Source organism: Cydia pomonella, chromosome 23 (assembly GCF_033807575.1).
Source record: "Cydia pomonella isolate Wapato2018A chromosome 23, ilCydPomo1, whole genome shotgun sequence".
NCBI classification, from domain to species: domain Eukaryota; kingdom Metazoa; phylum Arthropoda; class Insecta; order Lepidoptera; family Tortricidae; genus Cydia; species Cydia pomonella.
Genome location: NC_084725.1, coordinates 7,358,565 through 7,377,920, shown reverse-complemented (window position 1 = coordinate 7,377,920; position 19,356 = coordinate 7,358,565). Strand labels below are relative to the sequence as shown.

The 19,356-nt window shown below is 36.5% G+C and overlaps 1 protein-coding gene across 1 annotated transcript in view; it reads right to left on the bottom strand.

The window, feature by feature from the left end:
• LOC133530585 (uncharacterized) overlaps positions 1-19,356 on the bottom strand; it is a 246,171-nt gene that overhangs the window by 118,124 nt on the left and 108,691 nt on the right. The window contains exons 3-4 of the mRNA XM_061868550.1: positions 4,679-4,781; positions 116-309 (exon numbers count right to left, since the gene is read on the bottom strand). Of these exons, the coding sequence (XP_061724534.1) occupies positions 116-309; positions 4,679-4,781 (297 nt within the window). The remainder of the gene's footprint in view (positions 1-115; positions 310-4,678; positions 4,782-19,356) is intronic.

Genomic DNA, 19,356 nt, shown 5'->3' with positions numbered 1-19,356 from the left:
TTTACTAAACAAGTCCCATACAGCATCAGAAATATCAAACAGAGGAGATGTTCACTGCTGTACAAAGCAGATTCAAACACGATGCCTGTTTTTACTTTGCTACATTTATGCTCACCTCAGTGGCTAGTGTCTGACTAGCGCCAGCAGCTAACAGCATCTTTACACAACCAGCGTGGTTCTCTTGCGCGGCCATGTATAACGGAGTGAAGCCAGCAGCGGATTGAGCATCTGCTTTGGCGCCGGCACCGAGCAGCGCCCGCGCCACTGGCTCTTGGCCCGCGAGGCATGCTATGTGTAGGGCTGTGTTGCCTGGAATGTACAATATCATGTTAACTGCTGTTCGTAATTTCCTGTGATTTTATAGTTTTCGTATTACAAGTTTTGTTTTCTGTACTAGGATTTGTCACATCAAAATGCCAAAATTAATTTGTTACTAGTAGCTCTGTGAGCTGTAGACCTCGCGAGCATAGCTTATGGCTCCTCTACACGATGGCCCAGCGTAGGCCAGTCCTAGGGGCGCATTTATGCGTTAGAGCAGCGGTTCCTAAGTTGGGGGTAATTACCCCCGTAGTGGTAAATCTGGTATTTTACGGAGGTAATAAGCTCAATTAAATATATCAGAAATTAGACCTGTAAGAAAGAATATTGATATTTATTGGGAGTAGGGGTAAAATCGGGTTCCCTAGTTAGTCATAGGGATGGCAGAACTGACAAGGTTAGGAACCACTGCGTTAGCAAGTGATATTGCTATCTCATTTCACCGCATAGCTGCGTCCCTTAGATTGGCCTACGCTGAGCCATCGTGTAGAGGAGCCCTTAAAACTGAATAAATGTATGGGCTCCGCTGTTTAGAAGAATTTATAAAAACTAAATTGACAAAAAAACATAATTATCGAATAGGATGGTCCAACTTTGTATGTAGAAAAAAGTTGAAAGGATTTTATCTTCACATTGGCTCCCTTTATAGAACAGTAATCTATGTGCCAAATTTGAACTCATTTGCGAATGATTAGGTGGTCGCTATGATTTTGTGATTTGCAATATCCTCATACAAATAAAAAAATGCAAAGTTACCTAAAACAAAAAAAAACGATCGCCATCTTTTTTAGCATACTTTTAAATAATAAATAAAATGAATAAAGAGCCCTTAAAGACATTCCCAAAGCAGAATTATTGATGGGTCAATTTATTTTCATACTATTTTGTAAAGCAGTATTGTTTCATTTATAGCGACCTCTAAATAATGTTAATTGCTCTTAATTTTTTATAGATACTTTTTCGTATATTAGAATTTAAAAAGCCCGCACGGAAAAGGAATTTTCATTAATTATTAACTAAGAAAACTTTATAGACACGTAAATTTACTGCCATCTTTGGACACATGATTAAAACTTTTGGAACGTTATGGTGCCATCGCTCGAAACGATGCTGTCAAACATTTGGCCTTTAATCTATTAGATGGCGCCACTTTAGGTCTTTAACAATTATAACATATATTAGTAAACGAATAAGGATCAAAAAGATCATCAAGGAAAGGAAAATCAAATGGCGTTCTACAAATTTTTATCATGTGTCGAAAGATATAGCAGCAATTTTACTGTAGCAACAAAATTTTGTTTGACAATCCACCTCCATTTCAAATTCTCTTTGCCAACGCCTACAAAATGGGAAGAAAAAAGAAAATACTCCCTTTCCCGTTTCCAAACGCCCACAGTTAGTCGGTCATCCCCTGAATGGTAAAAGTAGAACCACCTCCATCTTCGTCGGCAGAAGAAGGACCATCAGAGCTTCACTCTGTAGTGTTTTATCTCTATAGGATTTGGCAATTTAATCCACTAAAACATCATTTTGCTACATCGAATACCTTGACTAAAATATCAACAGAAGATATATAATGTGTTCCTGCAAATTTGTGCCCTGAATTTTTGTAGACAAGATTATAGCAAGCATCGCTGGCTCTTAGTAATCTATATGCACCTAAATTTTCTAAAAAAATGCCACGAACCGTACCGAAACTTTCTGCGGCGACTGCACGCAGGAAATATGTTAGAAAACCGTTTCCCTCTTTTAGCTATGATATACATATATTTTTTTTTTTATTAAAGCAATATAACATACATTTACGTTTAAACTTCTATTCCTAATATAATATCAATATTCCAATCTACAACTACGTCTCTATAGCAAAGCCAAAGTTGATAAATTAATCCAAATGCAAAAACTGCTCAGATTTTTTTTAAACATGAACCCGTTTTCGCCTGCGCTACTGTCCGTCTCCTTAAACTTTAACGGCTGTAAAAAAAGTTCAGACAATAAAACTGAAACGAATACGCTTTGCTCGCGCTTCGTGCTCGCTTGATCAACAATACGAAATTTAAATACAAAAAAAATACAAAATGTTACAATTCAGGGAATAGATCCAGGGTCCTCTTCTCTCTCCCTGTTACAAAGCTTAGTCAATAAAAAGCGGCCAAGTGCGAGTCGGACTCGCGCATGAAGGGTTCCGTACAATTTAAGACGTATTAAAAAAAATCTTCTTACTAGATCTTGTTCAACATTTTACCACTTTGGACACACATTTTACCACTTTGGAAGTGTCTCTCGCGTAAACTATTCAGTTTAGAAAAAAATGATATTAGGAACCTAACTATCATTTTTGAAGACCTATCCATAGATACCTTACACGTATATGTTTGATGAAAAAAATTTTTTTAAAATTTTATGACGTATTAAAAAAAAAACTACTCACTAGATCTCGTTCAAAACAATTTTCGGTGGAAGTTTGCATGGTAATGTATATCATATATTTTTTTTAGATTTTTCATTCTGTTATTTTAGAAGTTACAGGGGGGGGGGACACACTTTTTTTCACTTTGGAAGGTTCTCTCGCGCAAACTATTCAGTTTAGAAAAAAATGATATTAGAAACATTAATATCATTTTTGAAGACCTATCCATAGATACCCCACACGTATGGGTATGATGAAAAAAAAATTTTTTTTTTAATTTCATGACGTATTAAAAAAAAACTACTTACTAGATCTCGTTCAAACCAATTTTCGGTGGAAGTTTACATGGCAATGTATATCATATATTTTTTTTACATTTTTCATTCTGTTATTTTAGAAGTTACAGGGGGGGGGACACACTTTTTTTCACTTTGGAAGGTTCTCTCGCGCAAACTATTCAGTTTAGAAAAAAATTATATTTGAAACATTAATATCATTTTTGAAGACCTATCCATAGATACCCCACACGTATGGGTATGATGAAAAAAAAAATTTTTTTTTTAATTTCATGACGTATTAAAAAAAAACTACTTACTAGATCTCGTTCAAACCAATTTTCGGTGGAAGTTTACATGGCAATGTATATCATATATTTTTTTTAGATTTTTCATTCTGTTATTTTAGAAGTTACGGGGGGGGGGGGGGGGGGGGGGACACACATTTTACCACTTTGGAAGTGTCTCTCGCGCAAACTATTCATTTTAGAAAAAAATGATATTAGAAACCTCAATATCATTTTTGAAGACCTATCCATAGATACCCCACACGTATGGGTTTGATGAAAAAAGATTTTTTGAGTTTCAGTTCTAAGTATGGGGAACCCCCAAAATTTATTGTTTTTTTTCTATTTTTGTGTAAACATCCTAATGCGGTTCATAGAATACATCTACTTACCAAGTTTGAACAGTACAGCTCTTATAGTTTCGGAAAAAAGTGGCTGTGACAGAATCGGACAGACAGACGGACATGACGAATCTATAAGGGTTCCGTTTTTTGCCATTTGGCTACGGAACCCTAAAAAATAGGAAATTAAAGTGCAAAAAAAAAACAAAAAGACTTCATTGTTTGGGATTTGAGCCCGGAACCTCATGAGTGTAAAGCTAGTGTATTCCAATTGAGCCACGAATCGATATATGTGATCCGGTGAAATTAGGCTACTTATTCTCGAGTAAAATCTAAATATCTAAATACCCCCTATACCAGCGTTCTAAAATATCTGAATTTTTCGCAAATCACTCTGTAACTATGTCTCACAAGGAGGAAACTCTTATGATATCGATACGGCTATTTGTTTAGGCGCGACGTACCATGACTCCGCCATTTTGAAAAAATTCCAAAAACTGGATCGACAAAAAAATTCTATTTGATCATAGAATATGGTCGCAAAATTTCACGCGAATCGGTTGAGAATTGCGGCCTGTAGAGGAGAACATCCGGACATACGAAAGCAGATTGCGCGAGTCAAAACGTAGACCTACGCTACGCTTCGGTCAATAAATGGGTGTAAAATGCCATTTGAATAAACAAAGGGCACCTTTTACTTTAGAACAGCCATGATAAATGAGCGGTGAGGCCTCTAAACCGAAGATTTCAAATCGCACTTTTATTTCATCTTTTGCTGTTTGCTGGAGAAAAACACAGTGACCAAACCAAAGTAATATGAATAGTCTAGTAAAGTTTCCCTCACATTTGAAATGTCAAATGACGCCAGTTAAGTTGCTAAGCGGACTACGGGCTCCTTTAAAAACATGCATCGAAAACAGTAAGATGAGAAGAGAGTAAGGCACATTTCTTTATGTATAACTGCGTCCACAGCAAATAAGCAGTAAGATGAGTGAAGCACTAAGATGGGGGAACGGGGAAGTTAGTAAAATGGGAAGAAAGCAGCACCTTTCTTTGTAGCTGCGTCCACGATGGCTCCCCGTTTAAGGAGTTCCTCGACCACCGAGATGTGGCCATCTTTAGCTGCCAAGTGTAGCGCGTTAAGCCCATTCTGGAACAATACAAATTCACTCATCAGTTATGAATGCAAAATAATCAAAACTAGCACTATTAGGTACCTAATTCTCAAATCATTAGGAAGAAGACCAGCATAAACAGCGTATATTTGATCTTAGCATAAACTCTCGTTTTATAAGTACTGCCGGAAACAACTCACTCAACTTAGTTTAGATAATTGTGCTAATCATTATGAAATCTTAATCTCTTATGAATTGTGAAGTAGAAAATAGTATTCCAGTTTTTCTTGTAACTGAATTTCTTCTAAGGATAACATGAAAAAATATCCCCCCTTTAATCTTGTTAGTATACTGTGAGACCTTTAAACAACGCAAATATATATGCAAATACTAGTAAGTAGTTCGCCTGCACTGATAGGCAAATGATCGCACAAACAGATGGAAATTGTACGGCTTCTATCTGATCTAGTTAGAGAAATGGTTTAATAACACAGAATAGCATAAACAGTAAGACGTCTTGGTCAAAAACCGCTTTATTGTTGTAAAAACAAGTAGCGCTTATAACGTTATTAAAAATTACAAAACAATAATTTTCATAAGGCGTAACGCCTTAAACTCATTTCTGTCATGGGCACCAGAAATTGTTTTGTTTGAAAATCAGTGGACGGATGTGTGTTGTATGTGCTTGAGGTACTGTGTGGTGATGGATGGTTGTTGATATAATTTATTATCTTTTGAATTGTACAATGCTTTAATTATAACTGTTATGCTGTATAACTTTTGTAATAATAAATAAATAAGATCGTAAGTATCTTAATTATACCTAACTTTAATGCATGAAAATGATGAAACGTAGTGGACACAATGATATGTAATATCTATAGGTAGGTTATCCTCATGCATAAGGAGCACAAAAAGTACTTCCATATTTATTTCATTACCTGCGAATGAATCTGTTTTTTTATTTATTAATTTTCCATACCATTCATCTTTGTTATACTCGTTGTCAAACATAAGCCTGTCTCTTTTTATTTCGGTGTGCGGGAAGATCATTAGCACGTGCACATATCTCGCTTGCCTAGGCGCGACTAAAGGCAACTTGTACAATTTGTACAAGGTAAGCGCTTCCATTTTGGAATGCATATAACCCATCTATCCCGTAATTCTTGTTAACTGTTCGTCCCTAAAGCGATTGGATTGTTGACTAATTGAATATTCTACTGTCCAATACTTCGCTGTTATGATATTGCATTTCTTGGAAGTTAGACGACGTAGATAATAGAGGATTCGTTGAGATTTTTTTTTATTGTCATGTTAGCTCCTAAACGGATAAAGAGTCTGTTCGGAAAGAGAAGAGTCGTGGAATGTATTGGATCCCATACATTCCACCACTCTTCTCTTTCCGCACGGACTCTATTAGCAAGATAAAGAAAACGAAAAACGGAACTAAAGCAAGAATATAATATATTTTATATAATTAATTATATGCATAAAGACAAGTTTAAGTATTACAATCCCATCTAGTTTAATCAAATCTGTCACATGACATGCGTTATTTTTTACAAGTGATTCCTCTGTTATCGTATGCTAAGCTGCCATTATACTGCACATTTTTCAAGCTGCTTACCGCGGGAAGAAATCGCAGATGGAATAATATTTCATTAAAATATTCTACTAATGATCATCTCTTCGCAATACCGCTAATAAGTATTATTTACCTTTGTTCATTGGAATAGTTAACAGTTATAAATACTTCGAGACGAGAATAGATATTTTTAATAGAATACTTACAGTACAATAGATACCTAACTGTTCTACTGTTTTTTGAATCATGACGGTGGCAAATAAGGGCAACTATGATCGGCCTGATGGTAAGCGGCCACCCAAACTTATGGACACTTGCAACTCCAGGGGGCCTAACCAAGATGATAATCGTTTGAAAGATAAACGTAAATAATGTATGGAAATTATAGCGTTTCGTTTTCTGTAAACCATTGTTATTTTTGTTAGACAAGGATAAGCAACGTTTACTACAATAATAACAAAGTAAAGAAAGTTAGCTCAATTTCTGCTTCTCAAAAAGCACATTTCGGCACAAAATAGTGATCGAAACATATGACTTAAGACTGTCCGGGAATTGGGAACATTATTTAGGATAGCTGAGGAGAGCAAAGAAATAACCGGCTTCCAGTTATGATTTATGACTAAAGAACAAAATAATTATATACAAATATAGTAACAATGTATAGACAATAGGTATAAAACATATATACATATACATTAAACTTATTTAGACCTCGACTTAGACAATATGTAGATTGAAATAAGAAAATAGGGTCGAGTTAATTTGTTTGTCCCAAGAAACACGACATTTTCAGGGGTTAACAATTAATAAACCCAACACAGGGTCAGAGCAAACGACATTGGATTTAACAGGCCACTGTTATTGTAATAAATTGAAGCATTATTTATACAAATCTCGTTAAAATTGAGAAAATAGGTTACTTTTATTATTTGTGTGGACCTAAGCGCCGCGAAATAGCTTTTTAGGATAATACCGCTTTTTACATTACAAAATTCTCTTATTTTAGTAGATAGTATTATATGGGTATGTATGTGGGTATCTTGTCGTGTCTTTGTTTCGTTGATTTTGTTGAATAAGATGTCAATACGGAGATGACATAGGTTACATTAATAGCTTATAACCGATATTAAAAAGTAGGTATTTTAAATTAATAAGTAGGTTTTTAAAAATAATAAATAGGTTTATTCAATTAAAAATTGCCATTTGGGTTGCCGTTTTTCAAACATTTCGATTGTTACTTTATCAAATATCGAGATCACGAATTGAAAATGACTTCCAAACAGCTAAGGTGTATTTGGTTGATTTCGGAAATTGGGTAATCCCAAAAACATTTCAAAACCACTTATATTCCGTTGTAATACGTACCTTATCAGCCACTTTTTCAGTGTTTTTTTCCTATCTGTATTACCCGTATACACCTTACAGTTATATATATATAAGTAAATTATACGCGCAATGTAAACTAATACGGGCTAGTACAACACGAGTGTAAAAGGATCCTAATGAATTCGCAGCCGAGCGGAACGCATTCGAGGCCGCCCGCCATTGATATTAGATTGAATATTGCTATTATTCGGAGCCTCGCACAAAAACTAAATTGATGGCGAGAGAGGTAAACAAATGGAGACTTTATTAAAGTATGGCGAAGATTATTAAACGCAAAACGCAAATTAAAAAACGCAGACTTTTAGATCTTTCTATATATTTATTAAATTAGATTTCTCGTGTCGTAGTAGTCTCGGAAATGTTTTGTTCGTGTGAGGTTTATCCCAAAGTTTACAGGAAAAGTAAAGCATAAACTAGTGTTATAACTAGGCTAAGCAAATAGAACCCGGGATCCCTCTAACTAAAGTAAGCAAGTGAGTGAATGAGGCCACTATCGCTATAATTTTCAGTGCATTCATTCTTTTCATTCCCAAGAATCTTGGGCAAAGATGGCGGGAGTTGCAAATTGCTTTCGGATTTATTTTTTCCTTCTCATTTGACTGGCTGGGTTATAAATAAAGAACTAACTTACTTTGACTATAAATTACATTACGGTAAAATATAGTGTTCCCCGATTTCCCCTATTTCGTTGTACATACATTTGGCACTTAGGGTATATTTATAGAGTTATTTTCTGAATCTTACCGCCTGCCTTAGATATATGACGTCACAGCTTAAGGTCAAGTTTTTGAGTTCTTGGAATTTTGAAATTCTAATTTAAATGATGTAATCTGTCGGTAGTCGACGGCCTTCCACTCGAAGGGGTAGTTTTACAAGCATGTCATGGCAACATTCATCCTATTGTAGGTGTTGTATCATGATTTTTTTTACAAACATGGTTTATGTACTGAAGAAGCGCTGGTGGCCTAGCGGTAAGAGCGTGCGACTTGCAATCCGGAGGTCGCGGGTTCAAACCCCGGCTCGTACCAATGAGTTTTCAGAACTTATGTACGAAATATCATTTGATATTTACCACTCGCTTTTCGGTGAAGGAAAACATCGTGAGGAAACCGGACTAATCCTAACAAGGCCTAGTTTACCCTCTGGGTTGGAAGGTCAGATGGCAGTCGCTTTCGTAAAAACTAGTGCCTACGCCAAATCTTGGGATTAGTTGTCAAGCGGACCCCAGGCTCCCATGAGCCGTGGCAAAATGCCGGGACAACGCGAGGAAGAAGATGGTTTATGTACTGAAGATGCGTAGGTGTAGACTAACTTGTAAGAAATTTCAAATAAAGTAATTAGAAATCTTTTTTACATACTCTACAGTTATTGGAGGAAAATGGCCTACGTCCTTTAGTCGGCTAGGGATGGCTGACCAGAAAAATGCTACTAGCTATTATAGTATGAATTTTATGAAATGTCTTTTTGTAAAACAAAAGTTATTATTTCCTTTATATGCAATGAGTACTTCTGCTACTGCAAAAACGCTGTCATATGTAAAAGGGAACAAGCTGTTTAAAAACCAAGTTTACCATCCTATGTATATGGTTCAAATTCATGAAACAGCCTATTAAAAAAAAATGCTCTGCTGTTTTAGCCATCCGCGTGGCTGATTGGGTTTCTAGTAAACTGTTATATAAATTTGAACCTTAATAATATCCCGATAGATGCTTTTTTATAACATTGTTGCTTTAACACATGCCAAACCCGCAAGAATTGAAAACCTCTATCCGAAAACCGCATCTAGTTTCTTTGCTCCCCTGGCTGTTTAGCATAGGTTTAATTTAAATAAGAAACAAATTACTTAATTCTTTCTTTTCTCATAGCATGTTTTGGCGTTTGTATAATGTCTTTAATTTTGTGCTATTTAGCCTGTAATATGCCTACCTTTATATCCTGTCTGTGGAAACCTGTAATCGGCGTCTTTGATACATATTTATGTTAACCTAGTTTTAGTTTACTTGAGCTGTTGGGTTTCTGAATAAAATAAAATACTTTAGCCACACGTCTATACGTCTCAGATACACTCCAAATGTGCTATCGCTAAATTATCAACTCATTTTATACTCACTAAGCAAGACATTAGAAACCTATCAACAACAATTAAGTAGAACCCCTTGCAAGGAGTTTCAAATGCTTCTAACACTTAGGCTTCCCGTAACGGATACACCTTCCGACTCCCCTGAGTTAATGAATCCTTAAGAGGCTTAGTTTGGCTACTACCATGGAAATGATTACGCGCTTGAGTAAATTTCGTCCACGCGTTTAATCTTGTTTGATAGGCTCAAGATATTATATAAGTATGAAATAGAGATGTTTGGCCTATCTTCAGGCTACATTTCTTAAGAGGGGGAATAAGACTAGGAAATTAGAAGGAAACAAAAGATATGGCGAGCTGCGCGAAAGTTGCAATGGAAGATATAGCCGTCGCGCGGGTTTTTACTTTTTTTCTCAATTACTCTAAAAATATACTTCTGTTTCAAATTTTCGGCAGTTCCCTCCCTCCTAGTAACGAAATACAACTTAAAATTATACATGTTTACCTACGTGATTTTTATCTATCGAGACAACTTTGACCTTTTAGTGTTTTGGTTGCAGCTTGCCCTTACAAATATACCTAGTCTAGCTTCCGTGTGATTTTTTTCAATGCATCCGCCCTTGATTAAAACATGTAAAAATTCAACGTAAAAACTACAATTTTGCCGCTACAAATTCACTGCAACGACCCGGCAGAGGCGGGCTCTGTGTTCGTAGGCGCTTTTCGCTAGATGGTTTTGCCATGTCATCGGCTACGTTAGTACGCGCTGGCACTAGAGCATTAAACCAATCGGACTCGCCTTTAAGAGCTTACCCCTCTGCCGAAAACCTCGGCCACTGGTCATACTCGCGTCATACATATTGTATGGACTGACGTTTATCTCACATAGCTTTGACATGCCCCTCCCCCGCAGAAATAGGCAGACTGTATTGTACAGAAAATTACAGACAAGGCATCTCCAGTTGGTTAACTGCTCTAAGCGCTGACACTGAATGTGTTAAAGGAAACTTAGATAGCTCTTGTTTTTTTTTTACCACGACGGTGGCAAGCAAGCATACGGCCCGCCTGATGGTAAGCAGTCACCGTAGCCTATTTTAACTTAACAACATCATTTTAAGTCAGATTCGTGTACCTAAAGTATACTGGTTGAATAATAACCCAGGTATTTTATGTTAATTTTACGTTCGATGAAAGAATTTTGCCCCTTCATAAGAACCTAACCTGTTTTAAGTAACACGAATTGCCTTTTAAAATCCTGACTGCTCATTCTGTCATAAAACAACTACTAACATCACCGAAATTAGCTGTGAAACTAAAGCCCGCCACAGACATAGCTATAAAATACATTAATGTACCAAAATACATATTATGTGTGGACTCTGTCAACTAGTTTATCTAGTACGTAAAGATGCCTCGCTATTATAGTATCTCTTTAGGTATATTAATATATATTATAGCTACGTCTCTGGTGGGCTTTACTATGCCGCGTAATACTACAAGTAACCCAATTTCAAATGCACCGTTAGACTTCTTAATGCGACTCACAGATTGCACTTGCCGCGATAAATGCAGCGTTACTCGCATAAAGTACCATGGTGATTCCAGCGAATTAAGGCAAAATAAACTTTCCTTTCCAAGTAATAAGAGTTAATAAATTACTAATGTTGTGTTTTACCGACGGTTAGACTAATTCGAGTAACTGACACGTATTTATTTCTTTAACTGCGTGGGGAAACAAGTTCAATGTTCTGCGGTTTATACTGGAGATAATTTCACACCACAATAATGGTGGCTGTCGGATCAGTAGGGAGAAACATTGCTGCTTTACACGAATCCACTAAAGTTTAACATAGAATTGTGTTATGGAGTAAATTAGAATTTGTAATGCTGCAGCTGTTGAGGTACAATATATCACAGATGCACTGGCAACGCTGGTAGGCGGGAACTGTTAGCTTCATGCGCCTGGGTTTCAAAATGCGTTGGATATGTTGTTTTGTAAGTAATCTACTTTTGAAACAATTAGGCACTCAGCACACGGCGCCTAAGCGTAACAGACGCGTATGCGTATCGTAATACTTACGAGAGCACTACGAGCACGTACAACTTCAAACAAGTCTGCACACGAAGCGTCTTCGTAGCGTAGATTTCTGTCGTAATTACGACAGGCGTAATCAAATAATAATAATAAAATATCTGACGAGACAGTAAGATCGTAGATACATCCGCCGAAGACATCTGACGCTAGCGACTACATGATTTCAACTAATGAGATTTCACTTATAAAACGATTAGGCTTACGCGACGATTGGTCCCCAGATCTCTACGCGTCTCGTACTCGTAACATTTTTACGATACGCTTACGATTATCTTCCGCTTACGCGCCGTGTCTGAGGGCCTTATTTTTTAAGACGTTATTGAAAAAAATAGCGTCCTTGATGGGTCAGGTCAGACCGAGCTCAACCAGTTCGCTGAGATAGCAGGAAGGTACGGTTGCTAATATTTTTATGTATTGGATGGACTATGAAGGGCATGGCCTTATTTGTAAAATGGTTATTTTTAAAAATAAAATTTTAGGATTAGATCTTAGTGTTTAAAATTTGAACACCGATTAAGTCTTACTAAGGTCTCTTCGAAGATCTTTGAAGAGACTCAGAGCGCAAGGGCCCCACGGACCAAGGGTCTCGACACCGAATGGAATGGAATGTAATTCTTGTGCGAAATAACGATTATTATTATTGCATTATTTGAAAGATGATCTTCAATGCTACCTAATACTTATTACGAATCACAAAGTAGTTCAGTGGAAATCTCCGAATGATTGAAGGAATCAAAGTGCGAAGTCACTATACGAAATCTTGCGAAACAGTTCTCGTAACGATGACCTGCAGAATGCCGAAGTATTTGTATTGTTTCGCTGTATCCCTACTTAAGCAGTGGTGTATTACACCTGTTGGCAAACCTTAATAAATAAAATAAAAATAAAATACTTCAGTTTTCCGGAATGTTTGGCCGGCTCGCAAACTGGACGTCATTTTAAATGTCTCTATTGAGCACGAACGCAAGCGCAACTCGGCGATAGATAACACAAAAAAAAACTTTTGTGGTCCTTATGCGGCAATAGCGGTGCTCTTTTTGCGGCGTCCTAGCGGGTAAATCCGAGCAGAGGCTGTTTTAACTATTGAAATAAAATCCTTAATTTCTTTAAACAAATTCAGTATAGCGTCTTCCAGAATGCCTCTTACATGTTACCTAACTTTCAGAAAAAAAATCAAGTGAAGACAGGTATTACGCTACGCGTTACACTTACTACGACAGAAACATTTTTTGCGTTTCCATGAAACAGGCGAGTAAAATAGCATCGATGACATTAACACGTTTATTCCATTGTGAAGTATAAACCAGAATAATACACGTACGACATTTCTCTTGCCTTCTTTTCAGGAATTACGTATTGTTATAGATAACATCGCTATAATTTTCGCAAAACGTCGTAAAATGCGAGAAAATTGTAAGATTTAGCAACGCCACGCGTAATATTTATAAAGTCATAATATTCAGAAAACATTCAAAACGAATTTTCTTCTTTTTCTTAGTCGTAAATAACCTTTTTCTTTTTGCAGCGTTCTATTACCACCAGCCAAAAATATTTCAGGATTTATCAGTATTGTTAGCCAACGTTTATCATTTAACATTTGCATACAAAATTAAGTACCTATCGTGTGAAAAACTCGCATGGCCATGTACCTATGATATACATCTGATATATATATATGAGATACGACTAACTGACCTTAAGTAGACTTTATTCAGTTGCAATAAGGTTCACGAATGGTGAACTTTAACGACAGTAATAGTGATGTACTCGTAACACCGATTGTATTTTCACAGTGATCGCACCTGACGGGATGCACCGGTGGAAGCGGCGTATCAGATGATGTCAGCGTCATCATACCACAATAACACTGCCAGATAAATCAGGCTGTTTGCGTAGGCTGTTACAATATGGGGTTGGATAACAATGCATGATATTCGGACTGCCAAATTGTCGCTGGACAAAGGAAAGGAATAATTTCCTATTAGATCCGAGATGAGAGAACCTACTGCGAAAACCGAAAACGTTATCTGCATCTCATTTACTCTTGCGTAATCGAGCGATAGAAAGGCAATTAGCAACAAGGCGAACGAACGACAGAAATGTTCCGCAGTAGGCCTGCAGATCCTGACAAGTTTCTTATTAGTAAAAAAATTAAATTACTATTTTGTGATTATACTGCACATCTGACCAGTAGGTCTAAGATGGTCGGCTTTTTATCATTTGTCAACATACCTGTCACGTTCTAACAAGTATGTAAGCGCGAAAGTGACGGGCATAGTGACAAGTGATAAAAATGGAACCATAATACCGCCGCTGGAGCCTGTTTCATAAAATATTGTAACATATAATACAATTATAATAAACATATGCTTGGAAGTCTGTTTGCAAAAAAGCTGTTAAAAAGAAAAATTGAAATACCACTTGAGCAAGCTTTAATGAAACGATGGCTGTGTAGAGACTGGAGTTAATCAAATTTGATCAGGTTTACATTCAAGTTATGAACCCAAATGAGCAAGCCGCGTTTTACTCTTAAAACTTCTACTAACTAAAAGGATTTACCAGACTTCAAACCTGTGATCATGTGTGTGAAAGTCAGGTGGAGTTCTGATGGAAAGTTGAACGTAACATCCCAGTTCCGTTCTTAATTCTACCCTTTCTACAAACCAGTTAACAAAGCTGTAAGGTTTATTTATAAGCATGTCGAAGCTATCAACAAGTCAAGCATAAAATGTAATATTAAGTCTGCAAATGCCCTCTGTGTGCCACAAAGTCCTTTGACTTTTACCTCAAGGTAACTCGAATATTAAAGCCAAAACCAAACACTTCCTTAGTTCCTTCCAAAGCGCAGTCTCAGCTGCATACATTCCAATGATTGATATACTAGTGGGACACTGAAGTCTCCAGCCGTATGGAGAGTATGTTGTGTCCCGAGGGAATATTACTTTGACATTACGGAAACTGCGATGGCTGTATATTCACGTATCATCCCTCGTTAACTCAGAATTCATAAACCGTATTACAAAGACACAAGGCTCAAAGATAGTGATAAAAATTTATGTTATGTAGAGCGATTTATAGGACCTCAGTTTAGTAATCAATCATACAGCCAGGTCAGAATATTTACTATTCCAACCTTCTCAAGAAAATGAACCAAGCAGTTTCAGCCTTCCTTTTGCTCATACAAGTAAGAAAGAGATGGATATTTAATAAACGCGAGTTCTATGCCTACGGGACGATTTTACGAGATTTTTACACCGGGAGCTATCGACAGGCAACGTGATCTGAAATTCTGCCTACGTAGTCCACAGCGTTATGGCCAATGGCCAAGTAAGATTAAAATCAAGTAAAATAACACATACGATTAAAATATATGAAGCACTGGCTGTCCTGAACTCCTGATCAAACGCATTTTATTTCGTATATTAATTTTTTTTTGGCATATGATAGTAATAGTAGTTTATGTGACTGCTACATAATACACGAGTGTGGGTTTAAGAAACGAACGAAGTGAGTTTCTGAAAAAGATCACACGAGTATTTTAATGCCTAATTATGTACAGTTACATACACTATTTTATCTACACACATATTATCCGGTTATGTCTGTGTTTGTGATCTCTGTATGTACTTACTATCAATAGTCTTGTAAGTTATGTTGTGTAATACTAACACTTTTATGGGTTTTGCCTGAAATAAATGATTTAATAATAATAAATAATAATTATAAACTGTCTGTGAAATATTCACTAACACAAATTACAGCCACTGTTGGTTGTCAGCAAATCGTGGCTCTCTTGGCGGAACTCGCGGATATGTGGTAGCGTCACCGAAATATTTTTATCGCTTATTTTACACGAAACTTTTGCTATATTTACCGTAAAAACAACAAAACATATTGATTTTATACTTAAATCTGAAGGCATCATAGAGGGTTTATGATATGTGTGTAGATAAAAGTATTTAAAAGCCTATAATAGTTTTTCTGGGCACATTTTTGACCATTCATCGCACAAAAAGAAACACCTATACCTGTAAATCTTCAAAAAATCGCGTTTATATGGGACAGCGGCAGAAAACTTATTGGCACGCTCCGATATATCGCGAAAATTGGGCTGTTTCATTCTATGGATTTTATATGAGAGAGCTTTTTTTATGACGTATGACCTAGATATATTATATGTACATTGTATAACAGTGAGTGCTACAAACCCATTAACCATAATGTACGGACTCATATGCAACTGCGCATAACGATTCGCTTACGTATCAAGGTCGACACACAGGGGAGGCGGTAATAGGTAACTAGGTACCGCGGTCACAAAGGGACCATTATTGTTTATTTACCTTTACTACATATTAACATAATTAAATAAAAATCTGATGGATTTAAAAACCGTAACGTAACGTAAGACGCTCAATGCGCTTTGGAGATTCGCTCAATGCGCAAAGGAAATATATAGTTTGTGAAAATTGTATTTTCAGTATCGGTATTTCCTATAATTTCCTTCTGAAGTTAACAACTGAATGTTTTGTACACTTCAAATGATGTCGTCATCGAGAAAAAAAACTAAGAACTCAGGTTAGGTATTTCTCGAGTAAAGACTTTTAGATGTATTTTTTTAATAAAGCGAATCAGTAGGGCCAAGATGGTCGGCTCTTAGTCATTTATCACCATGCTTGTCACGTTCTAACAAGTATTAGAGCGCGAAAGTGACGGGCATAGTGACAAGTGATAAATATGGAAACATGTTGGATGTACAGGATATCATTTGAAGTCTTAAGATAAATACGGTCAGGTCCGAAAACATAGATACGGACAAAGTGCCAAAAATATATATACACTACTTTAATATATGAGCAATAAAGTCGTGTGTGTTTTGGCATTTTTCCGTATCAATATTTTCAGACGTGACTGTACATCTACCACAATATTGCTCGAGTCGGGCTATAATAACTATGCAAGAATTTGGAAGTGCTACCACAAACGAGGCAAGGGCACAGCAGATATCATTCCAGATCTAGAGCAGAGCCCAACTGGGGAAGTACCTCCACCTTACTACTACCACCACACTAGACCCTACTCAGTGTTGTGTTCCTGCCGGTGAGTAAGGTTGCCAGAGCTCAACGAGGTTGGGATGCTAGGGTCGGCAACGCGCATGTGACTCCTCTGGAGTTGCAGGCGTACATAGGTTACGGGGACTGCTTACCATCAGGCGGGCCGTATGCTTGTTTGTCACCGACGTAGTATAAAAAAAAAATTAAAGCCGCTAGTGACCTCATATGTCATTGTGGCACAGAAATCAAATTTCTTGACCGTAAATAAGCCTATTTCTTGTTTAAGCCAGTAGAAATCGTGTCGATGTCAATGCCATGATATATTTCGCTCCTTGGCGGCTATCAGTTGCAATGTGAGTAAACTCGTGAAGTGTGAAATTTATGGTTCACGTCGCCCTAAATCTGTCCGTACCCTTTTTAGAGGCAATATGTCAGTACACATTTCATTGCCGGTAGTAACGGTGCCGTAGTGGTGCTGTCATAACGCTCTAGTTACATGTATGGGCTGGATTTCTCACAACACAAGCCTTATTTAGCTTATGTGGGACTAATAGCGGCCTTTTGAAACAAACAAACAAAAACGTCACTGTTGACATAATCGATGCATATCGTATCTTTAGCAAATTTTTGACGTATCTTAAAGTTCGAATCGAGCCTTTAGGTCGATTAGTGTAACATTATCTCATAATATTTTTTAAAGTTCCTGACGTCGAAAGCCTACGGGGTCATTGTCAAATATTTAAAAAAACCATGAAATTATCGGATCATTTTTTGACAATTTTCCCTACTAAAGAAAAAGTTTTAGGCAGACTTTTGCATCACTCCTATTTGGTCTACATAGATTTTCATATATATATTTCTCTTTTATGGAACGCTGTCATTAGGCTATACGGGCTATACATATAGCCATAATGCTTTCCTTCAAAAATGCGGAAATAGGACCAGAAAACCAAGATAATCCTAAGTAATAACTTAACAACAACCTAAATCCCAAATAAAACGAGTCAATGTATGTCTTTTAGATTGGAATTGTTGTTTTTGCGTTGGGATGTCGGGTCGTCGAATGGATTTGCCGCGTTCATCTAAAGCGAAAAAATATTGTTAAGAGAAAATTCAATACGGCAGGAATTTTCCTATGATTTTCATTAAAAATTTGTACGCTCTTCTTTGTATATTTATTTCTTAACAGTTTGAGTTAAGAGCATTTTTAAGTGAAATATTGTACGTAAAATAAACATTTTATCACTAAACATTCGGAGTATTTTATGTCTGCCGGAAAGAAGTTTGAAATGACAGGAAATCCCCCTAATTCTACGTTTTATTTAGTATTTGTTTACCAGTAATTTGACGTAAACTAATCTTATTATATCTAATTATGTTATTTAATTTATTTGTAAATGTTTAATCTTCACTATGGTATATTTATTAAGTTGAAATTGTTTGCGTATTATCTTAATTGTGAGCGTTTTGACTGTGTAATGTCTATGACTGTGCGTGTGAGGAAAATTGTTTATGGCCCAACAATTTTCCTCACACGCACAGAAACAGTCATAGAAATTACACAGTCATAAACTTTCATAAATGTCCTAGTAAATCCTAGATTGTATTTTTGATCGGAACGGTAGTTTGGTTCGACGTCTGGTCGGCACGTCGGATATTGAATTTGTCCGGGAAGGCACGACACGACGGAATACGCTCCGTCGGGAGGAAATTCCGGATGACAAGAATTGCATTTACTTCGATTTTATTCGTATTTACAGTTATCATGGCCTTCTAAGGCTCACAGTCCCAGCTATAGTACATTCACGTCTTAAAATATCGATACCAAAAATATGTACATACGAGTACACTACCTTAATATATGGGGAATAAGGTCATGTATACATATTTTTGGCACTTTTTCGTATCGATATTTTTAGACGTGACTGTACCTACTTATTTAGCGCGAACTTGAACAGAGTTGCTTAATAGTTTGTTTTGTTCAATTTCAAAAAATTCTACAGTTATTTGTTTAACTAAGGGGCAAAGTTGTTTAACCGCTCGTGCTAATATTGATACCCGAGCTAGCGAAAGATTCCAAATTTGAACCACGAACATAGCGAGTGGTTCGAGAAATGGAATCTTGAGCGTTGCGAGGTTTTTAACGTAAGAGGGTTAAACAAACTTTGCCTCCGCGTGAAACTCAATAATTTTCACCACACCAACGCGAGGAAAATACTTGGTATGGTATGAAATATCAAAAAAATCAAACCAAATCAAATCCAAACGAACGTAATAAAAAAATTATCATCCAAAATCATTATTTAAAAATAAATTCTACCAGCTAACACATAATAAGAAAACAATGGCATTAAGTCCGCCTTTTGTACTATAAGATTGTTTTTTTTTTTGTGCAATAAAGATTAAATAAATA